Source organism: Acipenser ruthenus, chromosome 26 (assembly GCF_902713425.1).
Source record: "Acipenser ruthenus chromosome 26, fAciRut3.2 maternal haplotype, whole genome shotgun sequence".
Classification (NCBI taxonomy): Eukaryota; Metazoa; Chordata; class Actinopteri; order Acipenseriformes; family Acipenseridae; genus Acipenser; species Acipenser ruthenus.
Genome location: NC_081214.1, coordinates 10,033,048 through 10,053,162, shown reverse-complemented (window position 1 = coordinate 10,053,162; position 20,115 = coordinate 10,033,048). Strand labels below are relative to the sequence as shown.

The 20,115-nt window shown below is 41.7% G+C and overlaps 1 protein-coding gene across 2 annotated transcripts in view; it reads right to left on the bottom strand.

Annotated features, from left to right (window-relative positions):
• LOC117430798 (double C2-like domain-containing protein beta) overlaps positions 1–20,115 on the bottom strand; it is a 111,259-nt gene that overhangs the window by 40,470 nt on the left and 50,674 nt on the right. Inside the window, exon 3 of one of the 2 annotated variants that reach the window (XM_059000683.1) lies at positions 10,433–10,456. The exons of the other annotated variant lie outside the window; for it this stretch is intronic. Coding sequence (XP_058856666.1) covers positions 10,433–10,456 — 24 coding nt within the window. The remainder of the gene's footprint in view (positions 1–10,432; positions 10,457–20,115) is intronic. 2 annotated transcript variants of the gene reach the window in all.

The window sequence follows — 20,115 nt, the reverse complement described above, 5'->3', positions numbered from 1 at the left end:
TGGCTATATTGTGGCACCTCACACAAAATGAATATTTACTGGTCCATAGAAGCACACCATGTTTAGCCTGGCCAGGCATTCAAATTCTGTTGTTTAAAATAAAAAGTTAAATGAATTTTTGTTGTTCACCTTCTAAGAGCTGGTTTTAGGAAACATTGCCCCTTTAAATATATTGGGGGACCTTGACCTTTTTAAACCCTGCACTAATACACTATGGGATGGTACCTTTTTCTGTTAGGAGTTCTTTTTGCTTGTGTTTGCTGCTGAAGGTTTGCCGCGGGATTTTTAAAATGTGTACAGGTTTGCTAAACAGATTATGTACTCATGTACAACTGCATTAAGTTAGAAGTATACTGCGTTGATCTAGCTTTTGTTTTGTTTGTACAGTTTTAAACATTTTTGCTTCTATTAGCAAACTATGCTGGCACTTACCTTTTCCTTGCCATTTCCTGGAGAAAAAAAAAGCCATTCTGTTTTGATTCGACTTCAGCTGTTACTTGGGAACTCTTTGCTGACACACGGGTCCTGAGTTTTTTGTTTTTTTTTTGTAACTGGAGCACCTACGGACAACCACACAAACCGGTGAGACCGAACTTATTTATTATTATTTTGACCGTGAATGTTTTTTTGTTTCCTTGGATATTTTTTACTTTGTTTTTTCCTGGGTTGAACAAACACATGTTGATTTTGTTGTGCTTTTTCTATCAATACAGTTTTTTGCTGTTGGACTATTTTTTGAGTGGTTTTACAAGACAGTTAATACAGGACATAGTTTTGTATTGCCCGATTGCTATATTGCATACTGATACGCTGTGGGAGAGCTGTAGCGGTCATGCCAGCGTTTTGTTTTCGTTTCCTGTGTGGTTCTTTCCTATGCCTCACGCATTCTATTTCTTTTCCAGCCTTGTTGTGTTCAGGTGTCTGCACCTATTCCCCTGGTTTACTGGTGGTTATAAAATTACTCAGATAAGGTTCTGCGTGGGCTGCTTGTATGTGGTTTGGAAATTAAATGTTTTGCAATCAACGAACCTAGCAATCCTATTTTTGCTGTCAATCTGCCTTTCTACGATCTACCTTTTGTTTTTGGTAGTAACCTATTATGATTCTGGGAATACTGTGTTGGGCTTTTGGTCACAGGTTGATTGTTACAATATAACCAAGCAGGGTTTGCCTTTCTGATTGCTCCCCACGCTGTCTGGTTGCTGACAGTGATCAGTCTATAAAACACCAATTTGTCAGCTCTGTGTACTTTTAAATAGGTATATTTTTGAGGCACTTACAAATCCCACAGTAAAGCCTGGACGAGCTCTGCTGTGGGAGTCTGGTTTGTTACACTGCAGTGCTCCTGTGACCTGGGCAGGAAGCAGCTAAGTCTGCAGGGCTGTGTTCTGATCCCCGCTGCGATGATGGATGGAAATATTCAGTTCTGTTTCAGAGGAAGTCAGGCAGACCGTGGGCGATGCACAGGTGTATTTTTGGGAAGGTAGCAGCTGGCCACTGGAGGAAGGCAGAGAATTATTTACTGGGAGCAGTGTATGATACTGGTTCCCAGTTGGAGAGAAATCATCTGCCAATCACTGATGAAAGCATTAGCTGAAAATGTTGTTTAACCCAAATATAATTAAGGGTTATAGATGTTATGGATAGGATTATTCTGTGAAGATTAATTTGTTACATTTTGGTATTTATTTGTGTCCAGTATTCTCTATGAAAAGGAAGGCATGGAAGCAACTATTTAAACCACTCAGTAGCCCTGTAAGCGCTGCTTGAACACACAGTGAAGGGGTTGCAATAAGGAGGTAAGCACCCCTTAAAATAGGATTGGTTTCATAGTGGTTGCTAGCACTTCGAAAAAAAAGGCATATAAGCTTTCATATGTTCACGCAACAACAAAATATCACATCATTCTAACTTTACAGCTTTATTCAAAATATCAAAAGATCCTTCTCACATTATACATGTTCAGAATAACAAATACGAGAACTGTGGGGATCCCAGGGTGTTGTGAACTCACACATTTGTAACCAGACAATGCAGGGAACCAATCGAAAAGGCAAACAGAATGCTAGGGTATATAGCCAAAAGTCAAGAGTACAAATCCAAGGAGCTTATGATGAGGTTGCATAGTGCATTGGGGAGACTGCACTCATCACCACAGCACCAAAAGGACATTGTGGTCATGGAGAGAGTCCATTGAACCAGATTAATACCAGGACTTAAAGGAATGAGCTCTGAACATTGAGGGAACTGTATCTATTTAGTCGAGAACAAAGCAGAATTAGGGGGATATGACTGAAGTTTTTAAAATCTTAAAAAGGGGTTGACAAACCCTAAGCGCATTACAGACACCAGGACCAGAGGGCACAGTTGGAAAGGGGGGATAGACAGGACAGAGGGAAGGATACACTTCTTCACACAGAGAGCGGAGAGGGGATGGAATGGGCTAATAATGTTGTTGAGGCAGAATCATTTGGAAGACCTTTAGGACCCAACTTGACTACATTTTAAGATCAATCAGCTACTAGGAACTGAACAAGCTCAGATGGCCAAATTGTACTCCTCTCGTTCGTAGGTTTTTTTATGTTCTTACATAGGTCTGTGACAGAAAGGCAATGATTTTTGGTAGTAAATCTCCCTCCCAACCTGTGAGGGCGCTAAGTAACGGGAACAGAGTACACTGGACTGTTTGGCCTGACATTTCATTCCTAGGGTTAAAAGGAAGTCGGAAAAGGAAGGGGCGGAGCTTTGGTGTATTCACTCATCAACCCGGAAGGGAAATGATGTGGCAGCCGCGGATTGGAGGAGCGGCTGCAATCGTTTACTAAGGGGTCATGAGTGACAGTATAAGTAGGGGACGAAGCGACATAATCTGTTCCTTCAGTTCTGGTTACGGAACGACCCGGAAGGACCAGTGTTATGAAATATATCGTGAGTGTTTTGTTTGTTTCGTCTTGTCTGAAAATATTGTTTGTTATTGTTTAGACGGCTAACACGATCCAGAACTGTCGCCAAAGGCCAGCACCAACCCGGACAACATCACTGCAGAACTGTATATTCACTACGAGCACTCAAGTACTCACTGTGGACTTGTGTTTGTGTTTGTGTTTGTGTTATGTGTGGGTGAATAAGAACGGGACTGTTTATTATTTGGGAACCAACCGTGGATTTAAACACAGCAATACACGCCATCAGGCAATTGGATAAGAAACCATTAAACACGATTGCACCTGGATTATAATTGTCTGTCTGTTGTGACAAAGTGAACTATAAAATATATGGGAAAGTGGTGGACGGTGTGTATATTGGTCCAAGAGTGAAGAGAAGCCTGTATCCTCTCCATTGAATTCGGGTTATATAAGTAAGTTGTAGTCTTTGACTGCCAATGTCACAAAGACTACAATTCCCAGAGCTCCACAGGAGCGACCATTTTGAGACAAGGGTTTTCACCTGTCTCCAATTAGGCAGCCATAAAAGAGCATGGGTTTGTTCAAACGCGAGTGTGGGAAAAGGGTATGACATGCAGAGAGACCGATACATGCTGGAAACAGATTAAAGGTTGGTGTTCTACCTAGGGGAAGACAACTGCTGCCTAGTTAAAGTATTCTGTTTGGTCAGTAAACAGCTTAGCTGTCTGACTTATAGAAAGGGGTAGTTAAAAGATAATTAAAAGGTTTAGTTAGTGCTCTTAATAAAGAGCTAGGTTTTGTTTGGTTTTGTTTGTTTACGTTGTTGATATTTGATTTGTGTGACTCTGGATAAAGAGAACACGGTAATAAACATACAGGCACCGCCCTGTTTACAATAAAATACTGTTGTCCAGTGTGCTTGGTTCCGAAAGACTGTGTTCAAGACCCGGAAGAACCGTGACAAAACACCCCAGTCTGTCACATGTGGTGGAGAATGCGGGCAGCATTAAAAAAATAAAGTCTGTGAAGCGGAACACAACAGCTTGCAACCATGGAAACAGTAGTGCAGGGGCTGGACTAGTCGCTCCTTTTCTTGCTGGGGATGCCCAAAAAGCGTATTTTGACCTGGAACGAGATGAGGCTGCCGACTACGGCAAACTAAAGGCAGAGATCCTTGCCCGACTTGGCGTCACTACGGCGGTTCGGGCTCAAAACTTCCATGGCTGGAAGTACCGGGAGGATAAAGCACCCAGGTCCCAAATGTTCGACCTCATTCATCTAGCCAGGAAATGGCTCCAACCTGAGGCTTTAACCAACGGTCAGATAGTGGAGCGAGTTGTGATGGATAGGTACCTACGAGGATTGCCACCAGGTCTGCGCAAGTGGGTTGGTCAGGGAGACCCATCTAATGGAGATCAGCTAGTTGCGCTGGTCGAACGCTACATTGCAGCAGGAGCGCTACTTCAACCAACTGGACCGGAACTACAGCGGAACTGGTAAGACTGTTCCTGGGGAAAGGGGAACCGAAGAGCAGACTAGGTCTGTGAAGGGACATTTTGAGAGTGGGGTATCTGAGGGTAAACATGACCCAGGGCTTAAACAAAAGGGTTTTGAAAGGTTTAAAGTTCAGTCATTTAGTAGGCCCTTAAGGTGTTTTAGGTGCTCTGAATATGGTCATATAGCGGCCAACTGTCCTGGAAATGAGGAGCCTATGCAGTGTAACATGGGGGAACAACCTAATAACAGCTCTCTATATACCTGTACTATAGTTTCTGTAGCACCGGGGAACCCAAAGGGGGAGAAACACATGTGCCCAGTGGTTGTAGAGGGGATTAAGGGTAAAGCATTACTCGATTCAGGAAGCATGGTAACTCTGGTGGCCGCGCAATTAGTGGACCCGCATAAATTAGATAAGGACCAGGACCTTAATATTACTTGCATACACGGCGATACGTGCCACTACCCAACGGCAATTATAGGCATTACAACGAGTGCTGGGTCGCTTAAATATAGAATGGGAGTAGTACCGACGTTGCCGTATCAAGTAATATTGGGTCGGGACTTTCCCAATTTTACTAAACTATGGGAGAAACAGGTTGCATTAGATGAACCCGATAAAACTGAGGTGGCAGGAAGAGAGCCACAGAGTAACGGCCCAGAACCCTTACTTCCAGTGTTAGAGAGTGACATTGTTACAGAGTGTAAACCAGAGTTCCCAATGGACGTAATGATAGGAGAGGAAGTGGATCACGAGGGTCCTAGCCTCTCTGGTAATGGCCCAGACCCAGAACAAAACTTACTCGATTTGGGAACAAATGCAGAAAATTTCGGGACCGCCCAATTACGCGATCCCACTTTAGGTTCTGTCAGGGAGAATATAATGGTGGTAAATGAGGTTCAAACAAATCCTGAGATTCCTCTGACCTATCCTCACTTTTCTATGCAGAATGATTTGTTGTATCGTGTAGATAAGAAGGGGGAAGAGATTGTGGAGCAGCTAATTGTGCCCCAGAAGTTCAGGAGGGTGGTACTAGATTTAGCCCATGGACATCCCTTAGGGGGGCATTTAGGGGTGGAGAAAACCACAGAACGTATCGTTCGCAGGTTTTACTGGCTTGGGATACATGCTGATATAGCCCGACACTGTACCTCCTGTCCTGAATGCCAGCGTACGGCCCCTTTTAAAACATTTCGCAGCCCATTAGTGCCATTGCCAATAATAGAGACTCCGTTTGAACGCATAGCCATGGATTTAGTAGGCCCCCTAAACAAGTCAGCCCGCGGACATCAGCATATTCTGGTTATCCTAGATTATGCTACGAGATATCCGGAGGCTATTCCTCTCCGTAATACTTCAGCTAAAGGTATTGCCAAGGAGTTGTTTGTGGTGTTTAGCAGGGTAGGAATCCCAAAAGAGATACTTACAGACCAGGGCACTCCTTTCATGTCTCGGGTTACTAAGGAACTGTGTAAATTACTGAAAATTAGACACCTGAGGACCTCTGTCTACCATCCCCAAACGGATGGGTTAGTGGAGCGCTTCAACAAGACCCTTAAATCAATGCTACGGAAGGTAATTGATAGGGACGGTAAAAACTGGGATTTCTTGCTGCCTTACTTAATGTTCGCTGTACGAGAAGTGCCCCAAGCCTCTACAGGATTTTCACCTTTTGAGCTTTTATATGGCAGACATCCCCGGGGCCTTCTGGACATAGCGAAAGAGGTCTGGGAGCAAGAACCCACCCCGTATCGTAGCATTATTGAACATGTCTCTCAGATGCAGGACCGAATAGCTGCTGTAATACCCATTGTGAAGGAGCATATGCGGCAGGCTCAAGCCCAGCAGAGGCACAGTTATAACCGACAGGCAAGGGTCAGGGTTTTTCAGCCCGGAGACAGGGTTCTGGTATTAGTTCCGACCGTAGAGAGTAAATTTTTGGCTACCTGGCATGGCCCATATGAGATCATAGAAAAGGTTGGTGAGGTAAATTACAAAGTGACCAAACCAGGAGAGAAAATAAAAGTAAAACCCTACAGAATACCTGAGGCAAGAAGGGAGGCCATTAAAGAGGAAGTAAAGAAAATGCTTAAGCTTGGGGTGATTGAGGAATCACATAGTGAATGGTCCTCACCTATAGTGCTAGTTCCAAAACCTGATGGGACACTTCGCTTTTGTAATGATTATAGGAAGCTGAATGAAGTGTCCAAATTTGATGCTTACCCGATGCCTAGAGTTGATGAGTTGATTGAGAGATTGGGACCAGCTCGTTATTTAACAACCATCGACTTAACAAAAGGATATTGGCAGGTCCCTCTAACTAGCGAAGCCAAAGAAAAGACAGCATTTTCCACACCCGAGGGCTTATTCCAGTACACAGTACTGCCTTTTGGTTTGCATGGGGCTCCTGCTACATTTCAGCGCATGATGGATAGGATCTTAAGGCCACATCGGGAGTATGCAGCCGCGTATTTAGATGACGTGGTAATATACAGTAGTGACTGGGACACCCACTTGGTCAGAGTACAAGCAGTACTTAATTCTATAAAAAGTGCTGGTTTAACTGCTAACCCCACTAAGTGCACAATAGGGCTGGAGGAAGCAAAATATTTGGGGTTTAATGTGGGAAGGGGCGTTGTAAAACCACAAATTGATAAACTAGAGGCAATAGAAAAATGGCCACGGCCAGTGGGAAAGAAACAGGTTAGGGCATTCTTAGGACTAACCGGTTACTACAGGAGGTTCATTCCTGACTTTGCTACAATAGCCGCACCCCTCACAGATCTTACCAAAGGCGGGAAAAACCTAATGGTAAAGTGGAATGCAGAAGCGGAGGCTGCCTTTCAGAGGTTGAAAGCGGCTCTGTGCACGCAGCCAGTATTAGTTACGCCAAATTTTGATAAAGAATTCATGGTACAGACAGATGCTTCTGAAGTAGGGATAGGGGCAGTGCTTTCCCAACAGGTCCAGGGTGAGGAGCACCCTGTAATGTTTTTAAGTAGGAAACTCTCTCCACAAGAGAAGAACTACGCTATAGTGGAAAAAGAATGTTTAGCAATTAAATGGGCATTGGAAGCACTTAAATATTACTTACTGGGCAGACGTTTTAAACTAATTACTGACCATGCTCCCTTAACTTGGATGAAGAACAATAAAGAGAAGAATGCTAGGGTAACCAGGTGGTTTTTAAGCCTACAGGCATTCAATTTTACAATTGAACACAGGGCTGGCCTTTTGCAAGGCAATGCGGATGGGTTATCACGTGTTCACTGTTTGTTCACCAAGGTCGCTCGTACCAGTAGGTCTGAGCTGGGGGGGAGGATGTGTGACAAAGTGAACTATAAAATATATGGGAAAGTGGTGGACGGTGTGTATATTGGTCCAAGAGTGAAGAGAAGCCTGTATCCTCTCCATTGAATTCGGGTTATATAAGTAAGTTGTAGTCTTTGACTGCCAATGTCACAAAGACTACAATTCCCAGAGCTCCACAGGAGCGACCATTTTGAGACAAGGGTTTTCACCTGTCTCCAATTAGGCAGCCATAAAAGAGCATGGGTTTGTTCAAACGCGAGTGTGGGAAAAGGGTATGACATGCAGAGAGACCGATACATGCTGGAAACAGATTAAAGGTTGGTGTTCTACCTAGGGGAAGACAACTGCTGCCTAGTTAAAGTATTCTGTTTGGTCAGTAAACAGCTTAGCTGTCTGACTTATAGAAAGGGGTAGTTAAAAGATAATTAAAAGGTTTAGTTAGTGCTCTTAATAAAGAGCTAGGTTTTGTTTGGTTTTGTTTGTTTACGTTGTTGATATTTGATTTGTGTGACTCTGGATAAAGAGAACACGGTAATAAACATACAGGCACCGCCCTGTTTACAATAAAATACTGTTGTCCAGTGTGCTTGGTTCCGAAAGACTGTGTTCAAGACCCGGAAGAACCGTGACAAAACACCCCAGTCTGTCACACTGTTTACTGATCACCTGCACCTGCACACTGTTAATCACTTTGCCACAAGGTCAAACATTTTTTCATGGCACTTTATATTAAGGTTCAGACCATGTAGCTCATTTATAATACAGTGTGGCAGGATGACAGAGGTTTGAGGCTCAGAGACAGTGGAAGGGGCAAAATAATGATCTTTATTAAACAAAAATAATCAAATAAACAGGCACAAGGGCCAACAAAAAGGTTCAAACAAAATACAGAAATGTAGGCTGGGCATTAGCCTTCACTACAGTTTCTTTTTCAACAAACTAAACAGCACAGCACACCAACAAACAAAACTCACCCAAAAACTCCTCTCCCTAACAAAGGGTTTCAGCTGTCTTTTATAGTCTGTGGCTGGAGCCCAATTAACTAATAATTAACAATTATACACTTAAGGCTCCAGCCACATTCTCACATGCATTTTACAGGGAGGAATTTAACCCCCTCCCTGCCAATCCAAAACAAACCAAGAATCACAAAAACATAATGAAAACAGTAAAAACAACAACAATAACAAAACACAAATTTATAGGGGCGAGCTGGCACCCCATCACATACAGTTATTTCCATTACTGGGGACTTCCTCCGGGAACAGCTTCCCACATTTCCACTCTTTATTCATTGGTTTTTAACTATTAAATATTTTCATCATTTGTGGTACTTTATGTTTAAAAAACGTGGCAGACCACTGATTGGTGTTCATTTGTAATGAGACCACGTTCTGCTAGAATTCTGCCAGTTTCAAATATTCCTTATTTCTACAGTTCAATTCCCTATTAGGAGGAATGGATAGTGGAATACAGGTCCACATTGGAAAGCATGGACAGGTTTAGGGTTATTCCTAAAGTAATAACTGGGACTCAGCAGGGCTATATTGTCTTACTGGGAAAACGGGAGGTAGGAGTTAAATAATAGGTCCTAACTGGGACGGCTGGAATCAATAGGTCAGAATAATATAGGGCATCACACTTCTATTTTACTGGGGCAATAGGCTTGAAGGGATTCAAGCTAATGAAACAATTCCATAAATCTCACTAGTTTCATGTAGAAAGACGTTTTGAAAGAACCACATGTTAACACACATGTATTTTCATTTTATACAACACTAAACTAAAGAGTTTGCTTGCATTACTTTCAGATTATCTGTTTCACTTCAAAGTGAATTTTACCTCAGCAGTGTCTCAAATGTCAAAGCATATCAGTCATAAGGACACCACTTCCAGTGAAATTACCTAGGCAGTTCAAGACTACCTGAAAGTAAGTCTAGTAAACTGAGCTTTCTGTAACCAAGTCTGGTAAAAGAGTTTCCCTTTACCTATGCTCCTGAACTCTGTACTGTCCTCTCTCCTGCAGGTTATTTTTTTATTATTGAGACCTGTGCTGAATATCATTTATTTTGTTAGATCAGGGTGTTTTTTAAATATGTACGACACTTTGAGGTTACACAAAAAGTCTAAATGAGTTGGTGTTAGGGGTTTTAATAGATTTTAAGCGTCTAAACGTTTTTTCCTTAACCATTGTCATAACCATTGTAATAGCTGTCGGCAGTAGTGTTTATAAAGAAGGTTGTGTGCAATGTAAGATTATTTATTCAATACACATACATGTTGTACACATGTAGTCTCATCCACATTAATGTAGTAAAGTACTGTAATGGAGGGCTTCTCTACTACTCTCCTACCCTGCCCTCTGCAAGACAATGGGCTTTAGCTCCTCGACACTGGAATACCCTGCCGCAGCCCAGCAGGGATTCTGAGACTAAATCTCGTCTTAAGACTTATTAGTTTGATTTAGCTTTTAAATAAATGAATAAAAGGCACATGTGTAGAGTTATTGGTCAAGGAAAGACACTATATAAGTGTAAAGTTGGCTGAAAATGTTTAAGAAATTAAATGATTGTTGTAGATATCATTTTTTTAAATTAATACTAAATGTTTGCTAGAACATTCTTTCAAAAATGACACAGGAATTATTTCAACTCTAGAGGAGTGAGGAGTTTACAGGATGGACTAGAGGCTCAGGGAGGGTCATTCAGCCTCTTACCTTTCTGTACCTGGGCTTGGGCACCTGTCCTCCACCAAACAAAAACGCCATGCACGGGGAGAGAGGGGAGCAGATGGAGAGAGTAAACAGAAAAACAAGAAAACAGCGTGAGAGAAAACAAAAAACCAGCAAGTGAAGCAGCGAGCCGCCGAGCCGCAGAAAGAGATTACAGCAGATTCTCATATCACCACCCCTGGGGGGCCTGTGGCTCTCTGCCCGGTCAGTACACAGTTCCAAGGACAAACACACAAACACACCCATGCTCTGAGGCCTGCACACTCTGTCAAATGGCTATGGCTGTCCCAAATAATTTTTGTTCTGAATTACAGTGCCTTGCGAAAGTATTCGGCCCCCTTGAACTTTGCGACCTTTTGCCACATTTCAGGCTTCAAACATATGAAGCCTGAAGATATAAGATATGAAACTGTAATTTTTTGTGAAGAATCAACAACAAGTGGGACACAATCATGAAGTGGAACGAAATTTATTGGATATTTCAAACTTTTTTAACAAATAAAAAACTGAAAAATTGGGCGTGCAAAATTATTCAGCCCCCTTAAGTTAATACTTTGTAACGCCACCTTTTGCTGCGATTACAGCTGTAAGTCGCTTGGGGTATGTCTCTATCAGTTTTGCACATCGAGAGACTGAAATTTTTGCCCATTCCTCCTTGCAAAACAGCTCGAGCTCAGTGAGGTTGGATGGAGAGCATTTGTGAACAGCAGTTTTCAGTTCTTTCCACAGATTCTCGATTGGATTCAGGTCTGGACTTTGACTTGGCCATTCTAACACCTGGATATGTTTATTTGTGAACCATTCCATTGTAGATTTTGCTTTATGTTTTGGATCATTGTCTTGTTGGAAGACAAATCTCCGTCCCAGTCTCAGGTCTTTTGCAGACTCCATCAGGTTTTCTTCCAGAATGGTCCTGTATTTGGCTCCATCCATCTTCCCATCAATTTTAACCATCTTCCCTGTCCCTGCTGAAGAAAAGCAGGCCCAAACCATGATGCTGCCACCACCATGTTTGACAGTGGGGATGGTGTGTTCAGGGTGATGAGCTGTGTTGCTTTTACGCCAAACATAACGTTTTGCATTGTTGCCAAAAAGTTCGATTTTGGTTTCATCTGACCAGAGCACCTTCTTCCACATGTTTGGTGTGTCTCCCAGGTGGCTTGTGGCAAACTGTAACGACACTTTTCATGGATATCTTTAAGAAATGGCTTTCTTCTTGCCACTCTTCCATAAAGGCCAGATTTGTGCAGTATACGACTGATTGTTGTCCTATGGACAGAGTCTCCCACCTCAGCTGTAGATCTCTGCAGTTCATCCAGAGTGATCATGGGCCTCTTGGCTGCATCTCTGATCAGTCTTCTCCTTGTATGAGCTGAAAGTTTAGAGGGACGGCCAGGTCTTGGTAGATTTGCAGTGGTCTGATACTCCTTCCATTTCAATATTATCGCTTGCACAGTGCTCCTTGGGATGTTTAAAGCTTGGGAAATCTTTTTGTATCCAAATCCGGCTTTAAACTTCTCCACAACAGTATCTCTGACCTGCCTGGTGTGTTCCTTGTTCTTCATGATGCTCTCTGCGCTTTAAACGGACCTCTGAGACTATCACAGTGCAGGTGCATTTATACGGAGACTTGATTACACACAGGTGGATTCTATTTATCATCATTAGTCATTTAGGTCAACATTGGATCATTCAGAGATCCTCACTGAACTTCTGGAGAGAGTTTGCTGCACTGAAAGTAAAGGGGCTGAATAATTTTGCACGCCCAATTTTTCAGTTTTTTATTTGTTAAAAAAGTTTGAAATATCCAATAAATTTCGTTCCACTTCATGATTGTGTCCCACTTGTTGTTGATTCTTCACAAAAAATTACAGTTTCATATCTTTATGTTTGAAGCCTGAAATGTGGCAAAAGGTCGCAAAGTTCAAGGGGGCCGAATGCTTTCGCAAGGCACTGTATATATATATATATAATGAGAGAGAGATAAATTAAAAAAACAGCTCAATATACATCCAAGGAGAATCAGGATCCAAAAGGATCTGTATATGTAGAATAGTGTATTGGGCACTGTACAATATAAGCTAGCCATCAGATGCAAACTATCAGATGCAAACTATCTGATGCAAACTATCAGATACAAACTAATTGATACAAACTATCTGATACAAACTTGTATCGTACAGTGCCGTTTAAGATATTCTACATATATTTACAATGGCAATGGAATGCTTTTTTTGTTGCAAGAAATACATTATTTTATGCTTCATGTACGTAGGTAAGTCCAGAAATATATTTCTGTAAAATATGCCTTTCCACATCTCTTCCTATCCAAAAGTTTTATAAACAATCAAACATTTTGTTTTTGCTCTGAGTGCAAACAAAATAGAAATCCACTTGAAATAAAGACTTGGAAATCTAACCAAGGAATGACGGGAAACAACCAGGTTCTTCCAATAAGAGAGGAATTCAAAGAAGCTCCCCTCCTCCCTTTGATAGTGTTAACAACCATTATGAGTGGTTCAAATGTGAATGACTCAAATCCATATTTTTATAATGCAGTATGTTGAGGTGCATTGATTACACTATGTAACACAATTTTTGTTCCTGGGTAGTAAGTGTTATTTCCTAATTGCTTATGCCTCAAAAGTATAGAAAATGGCTATTATTCCCCACAAACTTTGCTTTTGTAACCAGGACAGTGATATTTTGAAATTTACCTATTTCCAATGAGAAAACGGGTGAATTTGTGTCTTTTCGTTCACATAAAGTCAGAAAAAAACAACATATGAATCCAAATGAACATTTATCTATTTATACTAAAGTAATACAAAAATGACTACAAAAGATTTAGAAGTGAGTAGTTTTTCGAGATTTACGATTATACTGTAAATCACTTTCACGAATCAGCCCCCAAATGTAGTCTCCCATCATGTTCTTGTTATACTGTCCTTGGTAGCGGCGTTCAAAGTCCAGTATATCCTGGTGGAAGCTCTCGCCTTGCTCCTCCGAGTACGCTCCCATGTTCTCCTTGAATTTATCAAGATGAGCATCAAGGATATGGACTTTGAGGGACATCCTACAGCCCATTGTGCCGTAGTTCTTCACCAGAGTCTCAACCAGCTCCACATAGTTTTCAGCCTTGTGATTGCCCAGGAAGCCCCGAACCACTGCGACAAAGCTGTTCCAAGCCGTTTTCTCCTTACTAGTGAGCTTCTTGGGGAATTCATTGCACTCCAGGATCTTCTTTATCTGTGGTCCGACGAAGACATCGGCTTTGACCTTTGCCTCAGACAGCTTAGGGAAGAAGTCTTGAAGGTACTTGAAGGCTGCTGACTCCTTTCTAGAGCTCTGACAAATTGTTTCATAAGGCCCAATTTGATGTGCAGTGGTGGCATCAGCACCTTCCGGGGGTCCACCAGTGGCTCCCACTTGACGTTGTTCCTCCCCACAGAGAACTCAGTCCGCTGTGGCCAGTCCCGCCTGTGGTAGTGCGCCTTGGTGTCCCTGCTGTCCCAAAGGCAAAGATAGCAGGGAAACTTGGTAAAACCGCCTTGGAGACCCATCAGGAATGCCACCATTTTTAAGTCTCCTATGACCTTGATGCCATCTCAGAAAAATGCAGATATGTACCCACTTAGGCAGCTGGAACTAAACTGAACTGGTGGGCTTAAGGCCCCTGTATTTATACTACTATTTATATTACTGGAAAGTTCTAGAAAGTTCTAGAAGTTACTCCAAGTTTACTCAGCACTGAATCTATCTGGAATGTTCTGGAAAATAGGTAAATTTCAAAATATCACTGTCCTGGTCACAAAAGCAAAGTTTGTGGGGAATAATAGCCATTTTCTATACTTTTGAGGCATAAGCAATTAGGAAATAACACTTACTACCCAGGAACCAAAAAAAATAAAAAATTGTTACACAGTGTTATGAGCTGCCATACCCATATATACCTGAGACACGGGATGATTCACCTGCTGTATTACACAACATATATACCTGAGACAGGACGATTCACCTACTGTATTACACAACATATATACCTGAGACACAGGACGATTTACCTGCTGTATTACACAACATACAGTACTGTGCAAAAGTTTTAGGCAGGTGTGAAAAAATGCTGTAAAGTAAGAATGCTTTCAAAAATAGACATGTTAATAGTTATATTTATCAATTAACAAAATGCAAAGTGAGTGAACAGAAGAAAAATCTACATCAAATCAGTATTTGGTGTGACCACCCTTTGCCTTCAAAACAGCATCAATTCTTCTAGGTACACTTGCACACAGTTTTTGAAGGAACTCGGCAGGTAGGTTGGCCCAAACATCTTGAAGAACTAACCACAGTTCTTCTGTGGATTTAGGCAGCCTCAGTTGCTTCTCTCTCTTCATGTAATCCCAGACAGACTCGATGATGTTGAAATCAGGGCTCTGTGGGGGCCATACCATTACTTCCAGGACTCCTTGTTCTTCTTTACGCTGAAGATAGTTCTTAATGACTTTCGCTGTATGTTTGGGGTCGTTGTCATGCTGCAGAATAAATTTGGGGCCAATCAGATGCCTCCCTGATGGTATTGCATGATGGATAAGTATCTGCCTATACTTCTCAGCATTGAGGAGACCATTAATTCTGACCAACTCCCCAACTCCATTTGCAGAAATGCAGCCCCAAATTTGCAAGGAACCTCCACCATGCTTCACTGTTGCCTGCAGACACTCATTCGTGTACCGCTCTCCAGCCCTTCGGCAAACAAACAAACTTCTGCTACAGCCAAATATTTCAAATTTTGACTCATCAGTCCAGAGCACCTGCTGCCATTTTTCTGCACCCCAGTTCCTGTGTTTTCGTGTATAGTTGAGTCACTTGGCCTTGTTTCCACGTCGGAGGTATGGCTCTTTGGCCGCAAGTCTTCCATGAAGGCCACTTCTGACCAGACTTCTCCAGACAGTAGATGGGTGTACCAGGGTCCCACTGTTTTCTGCCAATTCTGAGCTGATGGCACTGCTGGACATCTTCCGATTGCGAAGGGAAGTAAGCATGATGTGTCTTTCATCTGCTGCAGTAAGTTTCCTTGGCCGACCACTGCCTCTACGGTCCTCAACGTTGCCCGTTTCTTTGTGCTTCTTCAAAAGAGCTTGGACAGCACATCTGGAAACCCCTGTCTGCCTTGAAATTTCTGCCTGGGAGAGACCTTGCTGATGCAGTATAACTACCTTGTGTCTTGTTGCTGTGCTCAGTCTTGCCATGGTCTATGACTTTTGACAGTAAACTGTCTTCAGCAACCTCACCTTGTTAGCTGAGTTTGGCTGTTCCTCACCCAGTTTTATTCCTCCTACACAGCTGTTTCTGTTTCAGTTAATGATTGTGTTTCAACCTACATATTGAATTGATGATCATTAGCACCTGTTTTGTATAATTGTTTAATCATACACCTGACTATATGCCTACAAAATCCCTGACTTTGTGCAAGTGTACCTAGAAGAATTGATGCTGTTTTGAAGGCAAAGGATGGTCACACCAAATATGGATTTGATTTAGATTTTTCTTCTGTTCACTCACTTTGCATTTAGTTAATTGATAAATATAATCTATTAACATGTCTATTTTTGAAAGCATTCTTACTTTACAGCATTTTTTCACACCTGCCTAAAACTTTTGCACAGTACTGTATATACCTGAGACACAGGACGATTCACCTGCTGTATTACACAACATATATACCTGAGACACAGGAGGATTTACCTGCTGTATTACACAACATATATACCTGAGGCACAGGACGATTCACCTGCTGTATTACACAACATATATACCTGAGACACAGGACGATTCACCTGCTGTATTACACAACATATATACCTGAGACAGGACGATTCACTTGCTGTATTACACAACATACAGGTAGTGGACAAAACATTGGAAACACCTGGGTAAATGAGGGACACCAAGTATATTGAAAGCAAGGGCTTCCTTTAATTAAGCAAATAACATCCCAGCATGCTTAGGGTCATGTATAAAAATGCTGGACAGGCCTGGTTGCCTATAATTATGGCTAGCATGGCTGCAAGAGGAGACCTCAGTGACTTTGAAAGAGGGGTGATTGTTGGGGCGCGTTTGGCAGGAGCTTCAGTGAACAAGACAGCTCAACTTGCTGATGTTTCACGAGCAACGGTGTCTAAGGTGATGTCGGCATGGAACTCTAAGGGAAAGACATCACCAGCAAAGGGCAACAGTGGGCGGAAGCGCATACTCCAGGATCGTGATATCCGTGCATTAATTCGAAGTGCAAGGCAATACAGGCGAGCAACTACAGATCAATTGACTGCAAATTTCAACCTGGGGAGCGAGCAGCCAGTTTCATCAAAAACCGGTCCACCGAGAACTCTACAGAGCGGGATACCATAGTGGCCCAACGCCCTATTAAGTGACTTTACATTGGTGTTTCCATTTTTTTGTCCACTACCTGTATACAACTCAGACAAAGGTTTGTTATGATTAGAAAACAACTATAGCTGGACTTTCTTCAATGTGTATATCCACAATAAAGCAGCGTAAGGCAGCAGTGTGGAGTAGTGGTTAGGGCTCTGGACTCTTGACCGGAGGGTTGTGGGTTCAATCCCCAGTGGGGGACACTGCTGTTGTACCCTTGAGCAAGGTACTTTACCTAGATTGCTCCAGTAAAAACCCAACTGTATAAATGGGTAATTGTATGTAAAAATAATGTGATATCTGTATAATGTGAAATAATGTATAATTTGATACCTTGTAACAATTGTAAGTCGCCCTGGATAAGGGCGTCTGATAAGAAATAAATAATAATAATAATAATAATAGTATAATAAAGCTATAGGATTGCAAGCGTCTGTGTGTGGGTTACTGAAAGTGGTACAGTTTTCAGCCTTGCCTCCTTTTACTTGCACGATATCCAATTACACACAGGCATTCATTGTCCTATAACCCTATATTATACCAGTAATCCATTGTTTTGGTTGTAAAATGCTGAAATAAATATTTGCATATTTATCACAGTAAAGCAAGATAACTAAGGTTATGCAGCATTACCTGTTGGAGAAAATGTTACCCTGTACCACTTACATCAACTCATTATGCTGATGGTGTCAAGTAGCATACTCTGTCAGGGAAATAATTGTGCTTTGTGAAGGTCTGAGGCAATGAGATAATATTAATTTAACATCCATGACAGGATCTCCATACCTCAGGCCCCTGGCTAATCATCAATTTCATAACCTGAATGTTTTACTGAACTGAAGTAAACAACTTAAATTATATTTGTCAAACTTCAAAGATTTGCAGTAACACTGATTTGTCATTTTTTACTGTAAAAATGAAGTGCAATCTGCATCTTGCTGAAGTTAATTCGATCATTTTGATTTCCCCAAAAAGAAAAACATTCATCATTTATTAAACACTCAACAGAGCTGAATTTAGAAATACTAAAGAGGAAGAAGTCTCCTTCCCTCTGTCTTAGAACTATAAGATCATGAGAACACGTTCAACTCCCTTTAAGATTGTTTTTAATAAAGCCCCCCTTCTAGGTAAATCCATTCCTTTCCCTCTTTAAACCTCGGGATTAATCTGGTTGCTCTCGTTTTCATAATGGAGTGACCAGAATTGCTGCTACTGCTAACCGACCTGCATAGCCAGTGGCAGACAATACAATTGAAGCTGTTAGAAGCTTTTGCTTATGTTCAGTTTGATTCCCCAAGCGCTGCTGTGTGTGAGTAGAGTCGTGGAATTAGCAGAGCTAATCCCTGCCAGCTTCTGTTATTTAGCCTTCCCATCTGTAAAGTTGATAGCGCTGTCCCCCAACACTGCCACAGAGCAGCAGGTACTGCCACTGCCGCAGACACAAATCACAGGCAAGCTACCCAACAAGCAACCCTCTCCAATGCATACAGCTCCCAGCGCCAAGCTGTTTAGAATAGGCTGTAAAACCAAAAAATTAGCAGCTGCCTGGGTGATTACTCTGTGTTTGTAGGAATTGTGTTACATCTTCTTGTGTATTACCGCCAGCATACTAGTACTGTAGGTAGCATGTTTTAAAAAATAAATGTATTTAATCCCCCGCAAAGGGGATATAGTGGAGGTGGTCATTTGTTCGTATGTACGTATTGTAACCAAGCCCCCTTCTATTAAACTCAAAAACCAAATAATCAAACAAAAAGCCTCCTTCTAGAACTCCTTCTAGGAGTGCTAGACAAAAGTTTTTTTTTTGTAAACTAAAAGGGTTGGGACGGCTAAGCCATTTTCCCGACAAAACCGCTTTTTTTTTTTTGTTTGTTTGTTTGTTTGCTCTACAAGTACAAAACTCAGTTTACTTTTCTACACAGCACTTCTCTTGGTCCTCTTAATGCAGCTTCAAACTCCCTTTTTATTTCATGTGGCTGGTCCCATTTAACACCAGTTACCTCGTTTGAGACCAGCTACATTCTCACATGTATTTTGGCAGGTTGGGGATTAACCCCATCCCTGCCAACCACCACCAAAACACACACATTTACAGGCAGGGATCTGCCCTGCCACAGTATATATGACTTTATAATTGTCCATATATCTGGAAAGCTGCTTATCCGATTGTTATTAAACTTAGTTTTAAAATGATTTAATTTAAGTTATTGAAAATATCAGATTCGGAGGATATAGGAAGGTAGCTGTCTGTCTGTACATCTGTCTGTATGTCATACCTAGAGAATCGCTTATCAGTTTTGAGTGAACATTTGCCATTTCTTATTTTATGCTATTCTGTGCATACTGTTGATATACACCTTCTTCATTGTGCTGATGGCTCTCATTTTGAATATACAGCCATGGTTGTGGATGGATGTTTCTGACGGGTGAGTCAATACAGAAAAACAAAGACCAGATGACACAGGTGGATTTCATCAAACATGTATTTCCATTTTAAACACATGGTACAACACTAGGATAAATAAAGATATCAGATTCCTTGCTTTACTCTCAGAAAGTCTGTTACAGTTTAATTCGTAGGTATTTTCAGTATCTTCGGGGTCACTGCATGTACTGGCTGCAAAGCATGTCAGTCAATAGAGGAAGCAGCTGGTTGGTTAATGACAGGAAAGAAGGCGTTGAAGGAGTGGGGGCAATTTCAATCCCCAGATGACCAAGGAAGTGCAAGACTAACAGAAAGCAAGGTTTGTAAGCAGATAGGAAAGGTGTCAATATCTTATCAGGGTTCGATTGCCAGTTGTTGTTCTCAGAAAGCTCTGGCACAGATGTTGTGAATTTAAAGCTGTGAGCTGTGTTGCATATTAACATTACAACAATGCTTGGGACTTTGAATAAAAGAACACACCACTACATGTCTGTTTGGAGCAGAGGGACAGATTTACAAAGCTTTATCCTCCAGTGTACAATTTACACCAGTGTTTATTATAAAAGGAAAACAGTTTTTATTACAGAACTGGGAAGAAATGAATTTGTTCCCACAATGAAGCTGCTAAGCTAACATGCTGAAGTCCAGCATCGTTACATACAGTATATACTAAACAGTAACTTCCAATACCACAGTCCCCTTACCTTTCTACGACCTTTCAATTCTTCGAGGTTCCTATTGAAATGACTCAGATACTGTGCTTTCTATCTTACTGATACGTCTCTGTGAAGGTGATTTGATTGAGTTCATG